General features: G+C 55.2%; 2 protein-coding genes across 9 annotated transcripts in view; both read right to left on the bottom strand.

Moving 5' to 3' along the window:
* The window catches only part of NLGN3 (neuroligin 3), a 39674-nt gene extending 25588 nt beyond the window's left edge, over nucleotides 1–14086 (bottom strand). For all 4 annotated transcript variants that reach the window (XM_032123842.1, XM_032123844.1, XM_032123843.1 and 1 more), the window contains exon 1: nucleotides 14000–14086. The gene's annotated coding sequence lies outside the window, so the exon portion shown is untranslated. The remainder of the gene's footprint in view (nucleotides 1–13999) is intronic.
* Nucleotides 14087–18405: 4319 nt separating this feature from the next.
* Nucleotides 18406–20401, bottom strand: part of MED12 (mediator complex subunit 12) — a 36225-nt gene continuing 34229 nt past the window's right edge. For all 5 annotated transcript variants that reach the window (XM_032123532.1, XM_032123533.1, XM_032123534.1 and 2 more), the window contains exon 44: nucleotides 18406–18837. In XM_032123532.1, coding sequence (XP_031979423.1) covers nucleotides 18794–18837 — 44 coding nt within the window. In that variant the 3' untranslated portion in view covers nucleotides 18406–18793. The remainder of the gene's footprint in view (nucleotides 18838–20401) is intronic.

Genomic DNA, 20401 nt, shown 5'->3' with positions numbered 1-20401 from the left:
ACCGGGCTGGGCTGGGCAGGCACAGCCAAACTGGGAATGCTCAGACAAGCACGCAGTGAGAAACTGGGAGGATAAAGACACCGCAGGCATCCCAGGTCACTCTGCCAGGGCGCTGGTGGGTGAGCAGAGGAAGTGAGGCTGCTAGCTGTTGGGGATGTTATTCATGTGCTTTGGAAAACAAATGCTCTATAGGTATTTCCACGGCCACACTGTCTGCCAGGCGGCTTCCTCCTCAACAAAGAGACTCTCTCCATGGAAACCTGGGCGGGTGGGATCCTCTGGAAGCCTCTCTCGCAGATTCATATTCAGGCATCTCAACACCAGCCAGACAAGCCGGATCCACACCTCCTCTGGCAGACAGCCGAGGAGATGCGAGCAGACAGCCTGCTCTCGTATTGGACCCTTCATCAGGGCCCAGCCTCCTGCCCTGGAGCACCAACCCCAAGCTCATCACACTGATGTTGTGCCTCTATGTCCCATGAGGTTCAGAGCCAGGACAGATGGAGATGTCAAAGCACCCAGCTGGCACAGATGGATGATGGATGACGGATGATGGATGGATCTCCTTCCAACAGCAAGCAGACAGGATGTCCCATTGCACCCTCCAGCCACTGTGCCTTGTGCAGCTGTGCTCACCATTTGACCCCATTGTACCTTGCTGAGGGCCAGCCCATGCACCTCAGAACAAACACGCACCCAGCAAGCAGCACGAGAAACCCCTGCCTTCTCTTCTCCAGGTGAGCTCCAAACCTTTCCACCAGCCTGTGCTCCAGGAGCTCAGGCTGGTGCTCAGCTCTTAGCAAGCAGCACCTGCTAGACCCACTCCCCACCTGGCATCTTGTCTCCTCCACTGGGCAGTAATCCCAGCTCTCACCCAGCCCCATCCCACCTGGCCTACAACACTGCAGAAACCCCACAGAAAACCCTGGGGAGCACAATTGGACTGATGTGCTTGTGTCCCTGTGTCCCAGCAGCCCCTCAAGAGCATCCCTATGCCTGCAGGTCTCAGCCCAGGTTACCCATCCATGCCACAGGCAGATGTTTCCTGGTCCCACAGCACTGTGGGGGCATTTCCCAGGACCATCACAGAGCTGGTGAACAGTGATAGATGGTTCACAGTTACCCTGAAAAGGACATGTAGGGTTTCAGAAAGGTCTGCCCCGCTGCTGCTGCTCTGTGTTCCCATGAATGACCTAAACAACAGAACAGAGTATGTTTCAAAATCTGCATGTGACACCCCAGCACTTTAGAGGCCAGGATGGGAATTTGACATGCTCCTGACAGACTGGAAAAAGGGTTGAGAGATGATGGGCAGGACTGTAAGTCACTGGGAGGTAAAAAATCGCACAAACAGGCCACAGAAGAAAAGACAGCAGCAGTTCTGCCACAAGGGTCATGAGGGCTACAGGTGAGTACAAGCTGAACGGGAGCCAGCATATCATTGCCACAAAAAAAAGGCAACTACAGGAGGATGTGTGAAAGGTCAGCTTACACATGAAGTAATTACTCTACTCTCAGCTTGTAAAGACACACCAAGTTATTATACTGTTGTCCAGAGAACCAGTTCATGCCCCAAAAGATTTGGACTAACTGAGAGAGGCCATGGGAGACCAGCAAGATCACCAAAAAGCCTTGGAGAGAAGTCTGGAAGATGGGGATTAGTCTAGACAAGACAAGTCACAGGGCACAATTTTATAACATGCAAAAGCCACTGCAAAAAAGTTCAGAACACTCTGCCCTTTTGTGCTAGGTAGGAGACACATTCATATAACGAAAGAAAAGTGTACCCCAGGAGAAGTTAAAGCACTCCATGACTATCTGCAAAGGGTGCTACGTGGCAGATGGATGGACCAAGTGAACCCCAGCATCCCCCTCCAGCCCAGTCTCTTACACTTCTCATTACACTGGCTGGCAGCTCTGCCCCTGCCCTCATTCATCCAGCATTTGTCACCATCTGGGTATACACATCCACCTTGGCCATGAACCCTCCAGCATTTAGGGTGCAGAGCAGAGCACTTAGGAGGCTTCCCAGTACCATGGAGCCCAAAACACCTGTTCTCCACTCTGCAGAGGCCTCTCCCAGCGTCCAGCGTTCCCCACCTCACTCTCCTCCTCAGGCACATCTGCAGCTCCCCCAATATCAGGCACCACAGCCACTCTAATGGGACAGAAGGAAAACCTCATAAACTTCACCCTCGCTTGCATCAAGTGCAAGATACATCCCTGTGCCTTGCCTTTCCTAGCTCCTATCCACACTACCACCAATATTTAAAGCAAGCTGGATGTCAGAAGCCTATGAGACACTCCACTGAACATCCTTTGCCCTGGGGAGAGGATGAGGGACCACGTGAGAAGTGTCAGTTAAGTTCCTCCACGCTGCAAGAACATATGTGGGACAGAAGCTCTTTGACAACTCCCAGACACATGCCAAGATCCTCGAGAGCTTCCATTCATAACAGAAGAATGTTACTCAAAATCCCTAGAAACAGACAATTTCAAGAGCCACTTCTGCTGTGGTGCCAAAGGCCTCCCTCTGCAATATGGCCTGTCACCATTTGCTCCATGGCCTTTAATGAGTTCTTCATGAAGGAGCCAAGCCCGCCTTGGGAAGGATACCAGGGGCAAAGCAGACTTTTCCTTTGCCCACATTTTAGCCTTTCCAGACATTTTTGGTGTTGAATGCCAGCACACTGTTCGATTCCCGGCTCCAGAAGACACGCTACCCAGCAGGTGCTATAACCTGGATCATTTCCAACTCTTGTTTAGCATCAAGAGCTCCAAAAATGCAGGAGGTTTCTCAGTGTCACTGAGCTGTGACTGGTGATGCTGCTAAAGGACAGCCCATGAGCACCCCAGCAGGGACAGCGTTGGGGTCAGCACCCAATAGTGCTGATGCAAGAAGAAGGCGACCACTATAGAGGAACCAAGGACAACTGTGCTTGAAAGCCTGGAGTCTTTTGGAGTGGGCTACATGCTCACCTTGAGTTAGTCCCGATTTTGACTGACCTTCCCACTGACTGCTTCCCAGGAGCCTGGTGGAAAGGCGAGAGAAGGCCACGTGGCACAGCCAGCAGCTGCTGTGTGAGCAGCAGGCTCTGCCAGGACAGGAAGAGGGCAGTGGCAGCAGCCTCTCGGTGGGCTGGCGGGTTCCCACACAGCTCAGGGATAGCTGTTGGAAGCAGGCTATTTATTGCCACGCTCTGGATAGAAATAATCTGGATTATCTCACGTTCTGGCTTTCCTGACCCCAGCACGAAGACACAGTGGCAGCTTTTCTCTTCCTCACCTTGCTATTTGCAGTTTCAATGTACAAACACTCGCCTGCAGGGGCAGAGGTTAACGAGAAGCACTGTCCGAGCACAGCTGAACCCACACTCGCTCCCCGGCAGCGAAGGAAGCGCCTGCCTCAGCCCGGAGGATCTCAGAGCCGGCAACATGTGCATGTGGCATCGCTCTGTCCCGCTCAGGAGGGACGGCGCGGCGGAGCCGGGCTGCTTCCCGGAGCCGCGTGTGAGGTCGAGAGTTCCCCGCACCCCACGGGAGCTGTCCCGTCAGCACCGCCCGGGAACCGCAGCTCCGGGACCGGGGCAGCCCCGAGGCTCCTGACGGCTTCCTGAGGAGAGGGAGGTGCTGAGCTCTTCTCCCTGGGATCCAGCGATAGCGCATGAGGGAACGGTTCAAAGCTGTGCCGGGGAGGTTTTACACGGGGCGTTAGGAAGCCTTTGCTTAGCCGGAGGGTGGTCAAACACTGGAACAGGCTTCCTATGGTCGATGCTTCAAGCCTGTCAGTGTTTAAGACGCGTTTGGACAACGCCCTTAACCACATGCCTTAATTTTAGGTCAGCCCTGAATGGGCCAGGCAGTTGGACTGGATGATCACTGTAGGTCCCTTCCAACCAAAATTACTCTATTCTATTTCTATTCTATTCTATTCTATTCTATTCTATTCTATTCTATCCTTCACAAATACATGTTAGAATTACTCCACCTCTGGCTTCGTGCAGGCCGGTGACTGACAATGCAAAAGTGCATCCACAGAACCCTGGAATTTCCAGACGAGTACTCAGGGAGTGAGCTGACAGACAATCTGCTTTCAGCAAGCCCTTGGCACCAGCACAAAGTTCATGCCAAGACAACTTGCTCACTCTCCCACACATCACAAACAAGCACCAGGCACCTACTCCAAGGCAATATAATCTCTCTCAAATCTGTGATCAACACTCCACAGCTAGCAGCCCAAGTGCAAATCTCACCCAGCAAAGAGAGAGCTGGCTCCAGCAGCAGCATTCCCCTCACTTCCTTCTCCAGCTTCAGGAAGCCGCACATTGACATTATTCCACCTGCTCACCACCATCCCCCTCACATCTGCCAGAGCGATGCCTCCTGTGTCCACTCCCAAATAACTGCCCTGGAAACTACCAGGGCTAACAGGGGCCATTTTTAAGGTTAACATGGATCATTATGACTGAACCGTGTTAGGGAACAATTACACAAGCACAAGGCTCTTATCAATAAGCTTCTGAAAGTCCAAGTCCAAACACATTCATATTTCTTACGTTAGCAAAAGCACATTTGAAGTCCAGTAAAGAAAGGAGACTTTGGTGACCCAAAGAGGCTGGCTCAACCACACCCCCATTTCTGAAATGCCTGAAACTAAGAGGCAAGTATGAAACCAAGTTGCTGATGCAATGTCCTTCCCCAAAACTCTCTCATACCTCAGCCTCTCAAGCTCCTTTCTGGGCACCCAGCCATGCAAAGGACATGAAGCTCCTACAACCAATGGGCCATGGGCAATTTGCACAAAGCTCTGTCCTACCCATACCACCACCTGTGCTAAGAACAGCTCAAGACATCTCACACAAGCTCCAAGGGAAGCTGAGAAAGCATCAGTGGCTGCAGGCAGGGCGAGTGTGTGCACAGCCAATGCTTTCCATGGACTAGCGTGGACTGGGGGAGGCTCTATAAATGTAAGGAGGTGGGCTGGGCAGAGAGGAACCGACTGCAGCTTAAAATACATGGACTTCCTGCAAATGTGATTAGGGAGGGCGGGCAACAAAATCCAAGAGTGTTCTGAATGGGAACAGCTACACCCGAAATAAGTTGTCAATGTTTCATTTTTACTGACTCAAAGTAGGAAGGCAAAACCACTTAATCAAGGGTTGAAATCCAGACGGTGGCTTTGGAGCCTCTGGTTTCAGCAGCAGAGCCAGTAAAGGCCTGTTTCTTTTACCAACACCTGCCCCAACCACCTATGTCTGCCTAACATCACTCCACTCTTTATCAGCTCAAAAAGGTTTTGCAGGGCAGAATTGTAAAATAGATCATGGAAGTAATCTGGGCTAAAGGTAATAACACCCAGGACAAAGAACAAAGATGAAGAAAATAGCTGGAGACAAGTAGGAACTGACTTTTGCACAGAAGCTGAAACATGACACAGTAAGTTTTCTTGTGCAGAGATAAGGTTACAAGTTATCTGGCAGTGTACAAGCACCATCTTTTTGCACCACTTGTTACCGCCTTGTCTTGTACCATGAGACCAAGCCCGTGGAGCAAGGTGGCTCTATGGGGAGAGCACATCCCCATGCAAGGGGGGGTGTGGGCCATCCCTTGAGGGTGACAATGCAGGAAGCAGTGTGCTCCCTCAGGATGCAAGAAAGTCCAAGCATTGCAGTCCAGCACCAAATTGTTTCCTCACTGCAGGGTCTTTGCTCAGGAAAGCTGTCCTAGCAGGTGTTTGAGCTCACTGTCCACACCACCTCCACCTTGTTACAATAGTCTCTGCTGCCAGGTGAAACACCAGGCAGGCTCTGCACAGACCCAGGGATGCCAGGCTGTGCCACCCCATGCTCCCGAGTTTCCCACAGCTGGGAGAGCTGCGGGTCCTGTCCTGTGCCAGAGAGATGCCTCAGCTGAACTCCAGCCCATCGCCCTACTGTGTGCCCCAGTCCCCACCGGACTCAAGATGCTGAGCTTTATGTTAGTGCGAGTGGCCCTCACCAAAGACCAGATGTGATTTTCTGACCATATTGCAAATGCCTCTTTGAGCCTAATGGCATCAGCAGCGACCCGCTGCTCCATGACACTGCAGCTTGCCTGGGGGCACAGTTAGTGCCAGCTCTGCCGTGGCCGGCCTGGGAGATCACGCTCCCCTCCTCACAGCGCTGGACTCTTCATCTACAACAGAGGGCTGCTCTCTGCAAAGCAGGGAGTGGGATACCCAGACATGGACTGGGGCCGGAGATGGGGAGCAGTGACCACTGGTAGCAACGCACAGGTAGGGCAGAGCACGAGTCAGCGCAAGCTGCATTTGCTAATGCTGTCATGCATATTCCCTCTGCTCCCACCGGCAAGCAGGTTTTGCTGGAAACATCAGAAAGATCCAAATGCGGGGGTGGGAAAATGCCATTGTTGCTGGAAGCACCATGGACTCCTCCATCCACACCACCACCCTGCAAGCTGCTGGTGGCAGAGGGCACCGGGTCCCGTTCCCTCCCATCTGCACCGCGCTCCTCGCCCCCGCGGGGCAGGGGACACCATCCCAGGGCAGCACCTCCTGGCAGGGCTCCTGCGGGAGCCGGGACCGCACACCCAGAGCCAACATGACACAGCGTCAAGCAGCCACATCCTGCAGCAGCCACCGCTCCTCCAGGGTGACGTCAGCCTCCGCAAGAGCTGGCAGGCAGGACATGCTGTGCATGCCGGCCGCGCTGCTCCCAGACACCGCCTGGCTCCGGCGCACACTGTGGCCTGTGTCCCTCACCAGCGACGACTGATCTACAAATTGAATTTCACACTTGCACGCTCCAGAATAAGGCACAGGTGCTCGAGAAGCCACCCTCCCCCTCTCCACATCTGCCTTCCCGCTCGCCCCACCCCGCTGCTGAGCGCCGGGATAATGGCTGGCGGCTGTGGAGGAGCTCCTGGGCAAAGCCCCGACAGGTACAGGCGGCATCGGCTCACGGCAGAGCTGCCACGCTCGGGGCGACATCAGGGCGAGGGGAGCCCTGGGACCCTGGCACAAGGGCCACCCACGTGTGCTGCTGGCACGACACAGCGTCCAAACCCGCCCATCTGCAGCTGAATGAGATAAAAGCCCATCCCAGAGTTACTGGTTTCCCCAGAAACTCCACAGGCTTTCCCAGGAATTCTGGAAACGCACAGATTTGGTATGTGCTCCAGTAAGCCACCGAAAGAGTTGGTACAGTTATCACAGCCAGAGAGCACCATTGGCACGGGTTGTGTGCACAGCTGGCAGCCCGGACAGATGTGGTCACCTCAGAAGGACCTCGGACAGCCCAAGTGGATGGTGCAGCCCAAGCCCACGACAGCCTCTACCCAACCAAGAGGAGCAGCTTCCTTAAGCAGAGGAGCCTGCCCTCAACAAGGCCACCAGGTGCTCACATTGCCAAACCAAAACCAAAGCTGGTGTGACTAAGCAGAAGACCATGGAAGCACCCTGGACTGGAGAGTCAGCCTGCAGCCACAGCAGCTCCACGAGGTCTTGCTCATGCAGCCAGGGCTCACTAGAGACTGTAGGTCAGGCAAGCCAGCAGCTAGAAAGGAAACCCATTCAAATTTAATCCAAAATGTATTTTCTATTTTCCCTTGTAAATTTATCCTCCCATATTTTCTATCTTCAAGCACAAAAAAGCAGAAAGCCTAAAACCTCTGGCAAAAAAAAAATCCTTTAATGTGTTTTACTGCAAATACCACCTCGTGTTAAGAAATAAGCTGGACTGAAGCAAATCAGGCACCCTGGGGATGCCCTGTCTCTCCAGAGGGAGCAGACCAGAACGAAGCAGGACATACAGGCATGCTGCAAGGACCAACAATGCCAAGGAAAGTCAAGTTCAAGTGCCAAGACAGCTCTCATGCTCGCTGCTGCTCCTCAGAGGTCCCTGAGCACTGCTCTGCCTCAGCAGATGCCCACTTGGAAGCGTCGCTCCTGGCGGACACAGAAGGAGGTTTTTGTTGCAGAGTAGGCAACCAATTGGCTCCTCTCAAAGTCATGAGCATGAAAGTACAGCAGCTCCCTGCCCAAATCTGCAACCTCAGATTCTCATCCAGAGACCCAGTGGCAACAGAGACCGAAAAGACAAGACAGAAACAGAGATTTCTCGAGGCACAGGACAGCTGCTATTCAAGGGAGATCTTTGGTTTGTGGTTGCAAGAACACCCTTGTGCTGGATGGACACTTCCCTCAGTCCTCCAGGAATTCATAAGGATAAAAACCAGCGTCCTCTTCATGAGCAACAACCTCACTTGACCTCATCCTGCTGCCTGCCAGCCAAAACCCACTGGGGACCACTGGGTCCCCAGCTCATCCCTGCATCTTCCTCTCCAAGTCCATTTCTCCCACAAGAAACCAACGGGTCCCAAGCCAAGGCTCACGTTTCCCTGTTGTCCTTGCATGTCTGTGGACTGCTCAGGAGTTGGGGAACAGCCTTTTGGCATCCCACATTTGTGGTAAGGCTGAACTGGACCCTCACTGGCAGCAGGACATGAGTCTTTTCTCATTTGAGGATAAAACCAGGAACAAAACTGACACTGATGTTTCCTGATGTGTGTGAGAACAGGCAGAGACAGGGGATTGGAGGAGGGGGAGATGAAGATCAGATCCCTGGTGATCCCACGGTGCCTATCACATGCAGCAAGTACCAGGGAACTGGGACAGCTCTAAGATGAGACTCCAGCTCTGCTGCCAGCGTGTCCCTGTGCCCAGAGGAAGCAGAGCTGTCACGGAACACAGCAGGAAGGGATATTGCCGTTCATTTTCAAACCAACTGAATTAGTACCTGATCAGTATACAAAAGCCTGTCAGAGGTCTCCAGCAAAGGGTCCCGTGAAGCCCAGGCTTGGTACTTAGCACAGGTCTTGTATCTCCCAGCAGGTGCACCTCCATCATGTGGGGAAATCATCCCACACTCTCAGTGAGGAAGCAGGACTGAGCATGTACCTGTCACCCTGTGCCAAGCTAAGTAACACAGCTGGATGGAGATTAAACCCATCCTTCCTTACCAGAGCCCAGAGCTCCCTCCTGGCTCCACACTCTCTGGTGGGCAGAATGTTATGAAAATAACAGAGCAGACCAAAAGTCCTCCTTGCTCTGTGTACTTGCAAGCAGTCAGAAGCACAAGCAATTCACAGCTCAGCAGCTGCCCAAGTCGGAGGTGGATCTCAGTGTGTTTATTGGTTGTGGGGGAACCCTCTTGTCCTTCTTGAAATCATCCCATTTCTCCTGAAACTAATGCAAGGTTTTGTTGTTCATGACACCTTGTCCTGAGGACTTCTGTGATTTGATAGCACATCTGCAAGAGGCAATGCCCCTCCTCCTGTTTGGCACCTCCTGATAGCTTAATTTGATGTGACCTTGTACTCGTATGAAAATAAACAATGAACAGTTAACCTCTATCACTTCTCTCCTGGCCTCCTGTAGACACATCACATCCATCTTCTGTTGTTTCTTTCCCAGTCTGAAGAACCCTGCCTTATTTAGCCCTTTTCTTTGCAGAGAGGCCACCAGACCTCTGACCAACTCTGCTGCAACTTCCAGGCATTTGACTCCACAATGATCTCAACACCCACACATCTCTCCTGAGCTCTCCGTGGGCAGCTCTAGAGACAGAGACACAGAGCAACCCCTGTCCCCTTCTCCTCCATCACTGTCCCATGAGTCCTCAAGTTGCTCAGTGGTGCCTGGAGTTATGTGAGGGCAGAGGAAAGACACGAACACAGTTGAACTCACACATTCACCTTCACAACTCCTTTAGCACTGGGTGCCAGCATCAGAACATGGATGAAGCCACCTCCATGAGGAGTGCCATGCAGACATTCTGGCCACGCTACAGACTTGGGCTTCTTCTCCCACTCCTTTAGAGCAGCACCAAACCACTGCTTGATGAAGGCCAAGCCCCTGCAGCCCCTGATCACCACAAAAGGCCATTCTCAGCAATCTCCTCCCCAAGCCCATCTCAGAAGCCTCCTGACCAAACTTTTCCCAGACATCCTTGCCCTCAGCAGCCCAGGCCCAGACCCAAACAAGGCTCGTGCACCATACAAGCCCTGTAACATGTTCTCTCTGCAACCTTTCCCAAACTTTGCCACCTGTTTTGCTGGCACAGCCAGAGCAACTGGCCACCAGGCAAAGTTTCAGCTCTGCTTGCCAGACACCTTACAGGATATGCTCTCACTGAGATGCAGTTTGAAAATAACAGATGTTACTCCACTGTTCTGCATTTTTCAGTGTCAGGAACAAGGCTTCTTTACCAACAATCCTCTGAGCTCCTTGCCAAGGTGGTCTCATCCCAAACAGCGCTCCTCAGCACAAAATCTTGCTCGCAGACAGCCACTGGCACGTGCTGTCCCTCCTGCCAGGCAGACAACATGGCAAAAGGAATATACTGCAAGAGCAGAGTTTCCACACACGACTTCAAGACTAAGCAGGAGCACAGGCTTCATCATGGACTGCAATACCACATGACTACTGAGCCCAGACAAGCCAAACTTCACATAACCTCCCATCCAGGGAAAACTTCCAGGAGCTACACAAACCAGACAGGACCCGGCAGCTGCAGCCAGAAGCACCCATGTCTTTGCACTGCTCCCTCTTCATCCCCCTTTCCTCTCAGTCAGACTCGCTCCAGGGTCTGAATGATGTGGGTTCAAACTGGCAGCTCTGGCAATTGCAGGACCATTTATTCATTCGTCTCACACCCACAGCAGAATCCTGCTGAGGCCAGCAGCACACAGTGCTGGTCACAGCCTGCTCCCTGCCCCCAGCTCTGGGGAGCATCACGGTAGGAGACCACCAGAGCATTCAGTCCCCCATCCAGCACCATCCAGCTCAGCTCAGTCCTCAGACCCAGCTCTCCTCGAGTTCCCTGGTACCAGGATCCAACCTGCCTCCTCCTGCTGACGTGCCTTGTGCTGGCTGTGACCACCTCCCCTCAGTGCCGACCCAGGAGCCACAACGCCCTTGGCTGCCTTTCAAAGCACTGTCAGTGGCAGCCAATAACCACAGACCACCAGCAGAGGAATCTCTGTCTGGGATCCCACAGGGAGCCAGCAACTCCCATCCCAGTGGCACTGGGAGTTCTAAGGAGAGAGCCAAGCTGTCCTTGCCCCATCCCTCTGCACCTGGTGCACGGGATGGCAGATACCAGCCTCTCTGTGCTCTGCTCTGAGATTCCACAGGCTCCTCTGCAGCTCCACAACTTGTTGCATACACGCTCCATGTTCCCATCCTCACCACTTCCCACCATCCTTCCACCCTTCTACTGTTACTGAATCCGTCCAGCTGCCACTAGTGCAGCATGGACACTTCCACACTGCTCTGTCTGAGGCCATAGTAGCTCCTGGACAGCCAAGAGAGCTTCCTTTCTCCCCTGTCTGCTGCAAAGAAACAGCTTCTAGAAGGAAGGATACAGGAAGATGGCAGCAAATTGCTTGGGAGGCAGCAGACTCACTGTGGCTGGGGGTGTTTAGGAGCTGGCTGAGCTGATGCTGTTTGGGAATTGTTTAGATGGAGCTCAGAGACTTGATGACTTTGACATCCCTTTCTTATCAGCTGTCCTAAAATACCTCCTCCTTTAACACAAAGGCCAGTATGGACCTGCCAGAGGATTTTGGCAATCACTGTCTCCTTGCTCTTGCTCACGGACTATATGTGATCCTGATCAAAAGACACCTGGAACAAATCCCTGTCTGTGCTGGACGTGAGCACCCAGAGCAGACCCCACAGAGAGTCAGGACAGACACAGCCACCACATCTGGAGCCTCAGCACAGTGCTCTGCCAATTCTCACACTGCCTTCTGAAGCTTTGGCAGGCTCCTGTCCCTGGGCAGCCTGCTCAGTAGCTCTGCTCATGACTCCCAGGTTCTGGCTGCCCTCACCACCCCGACCTCGAGCACCTTCCCTCCAGCCCTTTGGGACAAAAGCCTCTACACGGGGTCTGGAAAAGAGACAGCCCCAGATGAAAAGTGCAGGGCAACCCCCTTGGCATGGGCTCAACCTTCCTCTCCAACAAGGCTGCCCTAGATGCCCACTGCTGTTGAGTGTGGGCAATCGGAGGCTTCAAGAGGCAGCACCACGCAGACCCTGCCAAGATGGGCACTGCAGCTCCCATTTCCTCAGCACAGCACTGTGCAGGGCCCTCACACCCATGTCCGAGGGCTGCCCTGCACCTTGGCAGCTTCTGCTTGTGCTCTGGAGGTTGAGAGCTGCATGTTTGCAGGTGTCCAACCAAACTCCACATCCCGACTGCACACGTAACCATGGCAACTGCACATGCGAGTGGCAAAGCCTCGAGCCCGGCTAACTGCAAATGCAAATGAAGCAAACACATGAACAGTGCTAAAAGTGTGACCTCTAAATGTCAGCCTTTAACCGTTTTGCAGACACCAGCTCTGGTGGCGGCCGCCTGCAGCCTGCAGAGCAGGAAGAGGTCTGGTTCCAGTGGGGACCTCTGGGTGCCCAGCCCTGCACCAGGCATTGGCATGGGTGCTTGGGTGCACCCCTGGCACAGGCATTTCCCAGAGCTGAGTGACTCCTGCCTTGGCAACCAGCAGCTCCCACTCTGAGGACACTTCCACTCCTTACCCAACTGGCAGATGCTCCCAATTCCACAGAGCACCCTGGTTTACAGGGGAAGGAAGGTCCCACCAGGCTGACACAAATCATGGCCAGCACAGGGGCTCATAGGGAGATGGCCCTGCCATCACCTGGGGCCAAGCCAGCAGCAGCATCAGATGAGGCACTCTCAAAGGATGGAAGGAAAATCCCAGCCTTTCAGGGATGTCATGTCAGAGCCACCTCCCTAAGGGAGGTCTGTGGCCTTGGGAAAGGCTGCCAGTAGAGGCAGAAGGAGGTGTCACCATTTGGGAGAGTGTGGTCCAGGAACTGACTGGCTGGACAAAGGCCTCAGGTCCCTCATCATTCCTACCCCTTGCTGCTGACAGCACTGGCTGCAGACAGACCCCAGCACTGACCACCACCCACCACGTCTGTCCTGCTCCATGGCTTCGAGCACGATGAAGTCAAGCTCAGGTGAACGGTGCCAGCTCCAGCCACAGTGCACATCACTGGGGCCACAACACCTGCACCCACCAGCCCACTCAGGGACGGATGGATAGATGGATGAACAGATATCTGGCCCACTGCCGCACTCAGGGATGAGCACAGCCAGCTGTCTGACAGCAAGCCTGCCTCCAACTCGGTCCCTGGCCCGAGAGAGAAATAGGGAATGTCCTTTCACTCCAGGAGCCCAGTGGCTAATGTCATTCCTAACGCTATGCCAAGTAAACTGAGCCAAGGGGATCTCCTGCCTGCCCTTGACCCAGGGATGCTCACAACAGCAGCCTCATGCCTGTCAGCACGAGGAACATCCTTGCACCCCAAATAACCCACCTCCCAGGACCTACACCAGTACCCCCAGTACGTACACCACACCACAGACACCCCACAGCCCCGGGGAGGATCCCAACCCCTGGAGTGAGAGCGCTCCAGCCCGGAGAGCCCTTGCTCCCCGCTCTGTGCTGGGTCTGACGGGCCGGGCCGAGCGGGACCGGGCAGCCCGGCGGATGCGGGGCGGGGGCCGGGATGCGGGGCGGGGGCCGGGATGCGGGGCGGGGGCCGGGATGCGGGCCGCGCAGCTGAGGCGGGCGCACAATCCCCCTTTCAGCACGTCGCCATGGCAACCCGCCGGCTCGCCGCGGCCGCTCATCCGGCCCCGTTAACCCTCGCCGTTACCCGCCGCCGCCGCGCTCGGCCCCACCCGTTAACCCCCGCCCCGCCGCGCTCCGCTCCGACGCCCGACTCCGGGACCGCGACCCGAACCGGGACCACCCCCCGCCCCGAGAGCCCCACGGCCGGCGCGGCGGTCACCCCCAGCCCCGCGCCGCGGGGCCGGTCCGGTCCCGTCCGGCCGCCCTCCCCATCAGGAGCCGCGGCGGGCCGGGCCGTGCCGGTCCGTGCGGGGCGGGGCGGGGCGGGCGCACTCACCGTCGGGGGCGGCGGCGCGGCTGGGCCATGCCGGTGGCGGCGGCGGCTGCCCCGCGCTCCGCTCAGTCCGGCCCGACCCCGCACCGGGAGCGCGCGGCGCGTGCACGGCGGAGGCGGGCTGGGGAGGGGCCGTCCCGCAGCACCCCTTCGCTGCCGCCGCGCTGCCCGGCACCGCCGCCCGGCACCGGCACCGGGACCGCCCTGACCGGACATCCCACGGCCCCGCCGCTGCTCCGGCCGGGCCCGGTACCGCACGCCCCGGCACCTGCACCGCCCTGGTCGCTGCGCCGAGGGGATGCCGCGCCCGCCGAGCGCCGCGCAGTCCGGTACCGCACCCTCCGGGTACCGGCACCGGCCGCACCTGCGCCCCGGTATCCCCCAGGACCCCCAAGCCTGCCCTGCTCAGGGCGCCGGCACTGCCCTGCTATCGGCCCTGGGCGGAGGGGGTCACCCCCACCTTCCCGACCGGGACAGCCTGGGGCACCTCGCACCACCCCAGTAAACGACCTCATCTGTGGGGGCATTCTGGCACGGCCCCGGGCATCCTGCGCTGTCCTGTGCATACAGAATCCTGCCCCACTGCAGCCCGTGTCTGCCCCGGTGACTTTGCATGGGTCCATTTCCACCTTCGCATAGCTCGGGCCGTGCTGCCCCGGCACACCCCATAGCAGCTGGAGAACCCTTCAGCCCCGGCACATCTCCCCACGGCCGGGGGAGCAGTCCCCGCCCCTCGTACTGCTCCGCAGTGCCCAGCAGGTCTAGGGAGGATTCAGCAGGTACTCAGTATGGGGTGCCCCGTCCCAGCCTCAGCCTTGGCGCCCGGCCCAGCCCAGCCCTGCACGCACCGGGCTGCAGGCTCAGCAGCCACAGCCCCGTAGGCTCCCAGCAGCACCGTGCAGCAGACCCAGCACCTCTGTCATTTCTCTTCCCAGCATGGGGATAGTTTCCCCTCCCACTCATGGCCTCCTGGCAGGAGCCGCCTCTCCTACAGCCTGCCACTGCCCATAGCAATGTTTCAGTCTTGACTGATGGGATTACAGAAATCATTTGAAACAGGGAATGGATTTGGGTCTTGATGGATATATCTGATTGCTGCCTCCCTCTGCCATTGCCAAGGTAGCATCAGCTGCTATGCTTCCACAGAGCAGGCACCGTTTCCTGTTTAAGATATTTGCATGGCAGCATCTGAAGGGCAGCAATTTATTTCGAGTCTTCCACACACCCCTGGCACCTGCACTGAATCTGTGAATGCTCAGTGGCAGGGAGATCCCTGCACCCCAGTGTGGGTTGTGCTTCACCTGCTCCAGTGCCTTCCAGCTGCTGCTGCAGAGCAGGTCAGAGCTTTCCTGCTTCTCCTGCCCTGCTACCTCTCCCAGGGACTGCTTATGGGTGGTCAGAAGCTGGACTGATTTTGTTGCTAGCCTGTTATACACAGGGTGTATATAGGGTATACCAATATAGCTCACCCTATTTTTATATATAGAGATATATATAAAAAATATATATAGGGTGAGCTGCAAGATGCCACCCACTATGCGGTTGAGCAGGCAACACAGTCCAGCACTGCCTGAGATGGATGCACAACCCTGCCCTGTGCCCAGCAGAGTTCACTGGCTCCGAGAAGCATCTTAAAGTGGGCCCTGGACTGATGCTGTGCTGCCCTGAGGCAGGCAGGGCTTCAGGCATAGCTCCCTGGGTCCCACTGCCCAACAAAACCAGTCCAGGATGGGGTCATGATGCACGGCTGCAGTGGTGCCTTGTGGCCCACTCCCCACCACGAGCACCGCAGGAGAGTTGGGTACTCACACAGCTGCTCCACGCCCAGCTTCAGCTGCTTGACTGAGCAGTGATCGATTTTCTTGCACAACACCAGCTCTGACAGGGCCTGACAAGCCACCTTTGCCCGGGGTATGGTTCATGGGGACCCTCTAGGCCAGGCTGCTGGGTGCGGTGGGCGTGTAGGGCAGAGGCTGCTTCAGCCCGTCCATCCACCCCAAGGCATCAAGATTTGTTGCAACCTCGGGCTTCTCCTCAGATACTGGGCACAGCCCATTTGGCATTGCCTTCAGGGAGCCCAGCATCAAACAGGCACGCTCCCACACCACTCCCGGCCTGAACTGGTGGCCGCAGTAGGGCAGCTGTGTGCATTAGTCAATGGGCAGTGTGTATTAAAATGCCCCCGGTTGCCTCTGGCTCTGTCATAAGCAGCGTTTAGCCACGGCTCGGAGAAGGAGCAGAAGGGCTGGAAGCTGTCAGACCTGCTTAGAACGGCCGCGGCTCAGCGCTAATGTGCAACACAGCAGCTGCAAGGCACGCAGCCAGGCCAGGCAGAGCACAGCTCCCCAGACAGCCCTGTGCTGTGAACCAGGTCTTGCACTGGTCCCCACGTTCCCCCAAAAACCTCCCGCAGCCACTAGAAACCTCTGGGCAGACACCGAGGGCTGTGTGGGATCTTGAACACAGTGGCAGCCTTGCGTCTGTCACCACAACAGAGCTGTGGAGTGCTGCTCATCCCACACAGACTGGGCCTGCCAAGCAGCTGACACAGCTGGGGGAAGCCTTTTGCCAGAGGAAGAGCAGGGCCCTGTTGCTGGGCCATGCAATAAAAGGTCCCATGGCAGCAGGCACCCGGCCACAGGAGGTGACAAGTCATCCCCTTTCTCCCAGGAAGGCAGGGTGGCTCCTGGGGTGCTTTCACCAGATCCCCCATCAGCGCACACAGTAGGAGGCCGGCACCCGGCTCGGTGTTCTCGCACTGCAGCGCTCCCGTCTCGCCACAACTGCCGTGCCAGGGACACCCCACCGGCCACCACGGCTCTGCCGCCTCCGGCCACGCCGCTCCGGCTGCTGCAGAGCCGCCCCCCTCCCACCTCCGGCGCGGCAGCGATGCACAAGGAGCATCCAAGATGCCGCTTGGCGCAGGCTCAGCTGCCTCCCAGGGCCCGCAGAGGAGGGGGCTGTCGGCCATGACCGTACACACCAGGAAGAGGGGCATGGTGTGGGCACGGACAGTGCCCAGTGTCGCGGGGCAGTGGCCCCTCCCTGTCCGCACCCCCGGCAGGAGGAGGGGAACAGAGTCCTCCTGCCGCAGCCACGAGTCCCTTCTTTGAGCAGGGGCCGCCGGACACAGCCCTGGCTAGGAGCAGGGCTTCCACCTGTGGGGTCACCGAGCACGGGCTGCCGGCAAGCACAGCCCCTGGCACAGAGCACCGTGGGGGCAGGAGATGGGGAATGCAACAGCCAGCTCAGGGCTGTGCCCCAGCCTGATCCTCATGGAAGGGGACAAGGAGGGATGCACAGAGGAATCAGCCATCTGCAGAGATCCGTCCTCACGAACAACTGAGTCCCCTCTCTCAGGCCTGGCCAGCAGCACATGGCAAGAGCCTGGCACAGGTGCCAGGTGTCTGGGGACAATCAGGGTAGAGGACAGTGTAGTGCCAGCAAGCCCCGCAGCCTCTTCAGAGAGCAGCTCCACATGTGCTCCCAAGGAGGAAAGGGCTCAGCTCCAGCTCTTGGGACAGCAGACACAGGCCCATGAACCAGGACAAGGGGCACGGCCTTGGGGCACTGCCATCCCTCACAAGCTCCCTGAGCGTGCCTTCATGCTGTGGCCCACGCTCCAGAACTGTTGATTTGCCCTCAGATGAAGATCAGGTGCAGCTCATTGCTGAGTCCTTGTGGCCCCACCCTATCCCACACAGATGGGACAGAAAGGAAGACACTGGTCAAGAAAAGCTACCACAGGGACCACAGGTCAAACTCCTGAGGAAAAAGCCAAGGTGCTGGTGGCTTCCAGGCCGAACAGACAGCAGGAGCAGCAAGCACCAAGACCACACCTCATGCCAGCAGGCTGCACTAACCAGGGCAGGAGTTCAGAATGCACATTACCCATGCAGAGAAAGCACCATGGCCGTCAGGAAGGAGCTAACAGAGGAGCTTTGGTGCTTATCAGCCAAACTGTGCTGTGATGAGAAGCAAGAAGCAGCACTGTGAGTGCACTCAGTCTGCAGCTCCTCCTAGACTGCAGAGGGAAGGAGCTTGAGCATCTCTGTAACTGCTGTGGTGGGGAAAGCTGGGTTTGTTAGAGCTCAGAGTTACCCTGCAACAGAAGTGCCTCTGTTTTATACTGGTGTCCTGGTGGAACGTACAACAGGACTACCAGTAAAGCTCTTAACATATAAATCCTACAAAGCTTGCACAAACCTTTGCAAGTATGTGAACACCAGCTTATGAAATAAACAGGGAAGAAGAGCTCTCCTTCCCAAACAAAATTGTTTAGCCTTCACAAAAGCCGAAAATGCAGACATTAGTTCTATTGAGGAAGAGATGAAGACCACGTGTGGAGGGTGCTGCTGGGCTGTACTGGGAGGAGTGCTGAGGAGGAAAGGCAGGCTCTGAATACACACTCAGTTTGCAAAGTAAGCTCTCTGTATTCATCCGAGAATGTCTGCAGTATGGAGTTCATCTGGTATAAATAAAGTACAAAATTTTACAATGTCTTAATCATTATTTTAACAAAAATACTAAAAACTGAGTAAAAACTGAAAACAAAGTGGGAAGGGAGACTATCAGCCACAAGGGATCTCCATAAACATTTGTAGAAATTGGATAGTAAAAACACTTTCTCTGTACAATAAAATGCTCCTCCTGGCATCTCCCTGTGAGACAGACAGCAGCAGCACTGGGGGCACAAGGACAGAGGCTGGGGGCTGCCCCAGAGCATGGGTCAGGCTGAAGAGGCTGTATCCATCCACAGTGATGTCTCTCTCCTCAATCAGGCTGAAGTGCCACAGGTCAGTAGCGTCCAAATGGGTTGTTGTTCTGCTGTGTCTGTGTATCTGTTGAGGTCAAGACAGAGTTACACAGTCACAAGGTCTAGTTCAGAAAAGAGATTCCCTTCCCCATGTCACCAGTGCAGTATGAGGAGTGTCACAGGCCATGAGAAGGAAAATAAAACCATTATGGTACTCCCTGTGCTGCAGATCTCCCTGAGCCTTTGGGCAGCAGCACAGCCAGGATCCCATATTCTTTTAGGAAGAGAGAGATAGGTGCCAGTCCTGATCCTGAAATTTCCAGGGAAAATCTCTCCATCCCTCATGGTGGAATTGGAGAACCGTAACAAAGCCCTGAAAGGCGGCAAGTAGCTGGGAGGATGAGTTTATGAATTAATTATTTCTGATTTTGAAAGAAAATCAGCCCTATAAAACAGCACAACTCCTGCAGCCATGCAAGCTGCTGAGCTAGCTAGTGTCGCTCATCCTAAGGCACTTCCAGAAACCGAAGGTTTCAGAGAAAATTTCCCTGGCTTCCTGTCAGTATCTCCGTACCGGCCCAAAGGACTTCCAGATGGCACAAAGGCAGGAAACGTGGTAAAGTTACATTCAAGAACCTCATGAACTTCCAAACTGCTGGGACTGATGTTTTGTGATTTACAATGCTCGCAGTATATTTGAGTACAGTCTGATACATAAAATTCTGTAGGATTTTTCCTGAAACAACATCAGCATGTGTGACCCTAAGCCACTAAGTAAACAGAGATGAGCGTAACCTGGCTGGCCTGCTGCCTTCTCAACTCTTCTGGACATTCAGGGACACTCTGAAGCCTCCTAAGGCAACCTATCCTGGGCCCAAAACACCCTTGTCCCCCTCCTGCAGGCTGGTCTTGGTTTAATTCCTGCTTTCCACTTCATCCCTGACACTACAAATAAGAACTCCAGATGCTTCCAGGGAAAGCTGATGCAAACCCAAGGAGGCAGCATGGAAGCTGAATGCTGACACAAGGCTGCACTGGATCCACACATCTATTCCAGATACAACAGCTCCATTTGCTGTACAGAAAGGCTACAAAAATATGGCTGTTCTACTATATTCAAATTCTTTTACAAGGTCTTCCTATACTCGAATGTCCCAGCTGAGATTCTTTGGCACAGACTCATCATTTGTGAATCAGGCTAGTGGGAAGCTTAGCACATTAAAACCTGGTTTGGGGAGGTTTTTGGTCACAAAGACTAAGAATTTTCCATCAGGGAACAAGTAAAAGCACAGTTTCCAAGTCCCCCACTCCACACATTACCACATCTGGCACAGTCTCACACTCAGTGCAAACCAAAAAAAAAACCCATATCAACTGTGCTGTCCATTTCTGAGCATTTCCATAGCATTTCTGCCATTTTTACAGCAGAAAAGCCAGTAAGGTGACAGAAGACAATGACAGCAGGCAATTCAGAAGGGAACAGCATAGACTCTGCATTCTGTATTGTGACCCTCCAGCCAGTAATTCAATACAGATTATAGGAATACAGTGCCAGACTGAACAAAATCTATGCTGTTACCCCGTCTGTGACGGAAGCCCACAGACCACCACACACAGAGCAAGTGTGCAGCTACACTTCTCAGAGTACC

This window comes from Corvus moneduloides, chromosome 14 (genome assembly GCF_009650955.1).
Source record: "Corvus moneduloides isolate bCorMon1 chromosome 14, bCorMon1.pri, whole genome shotgun sequence".
Lineage (NCBI taxonomy): Eukaryota > Metazoa > Chordata > Aves > Passeriformes > Corvidae > Corvus > Corvus moneduloides.
The sequence above is the reverse complement of the archived record's forward strand: the minus strand, read 5'-3'. Positions and strand labels throughout refer to the sequence as shown.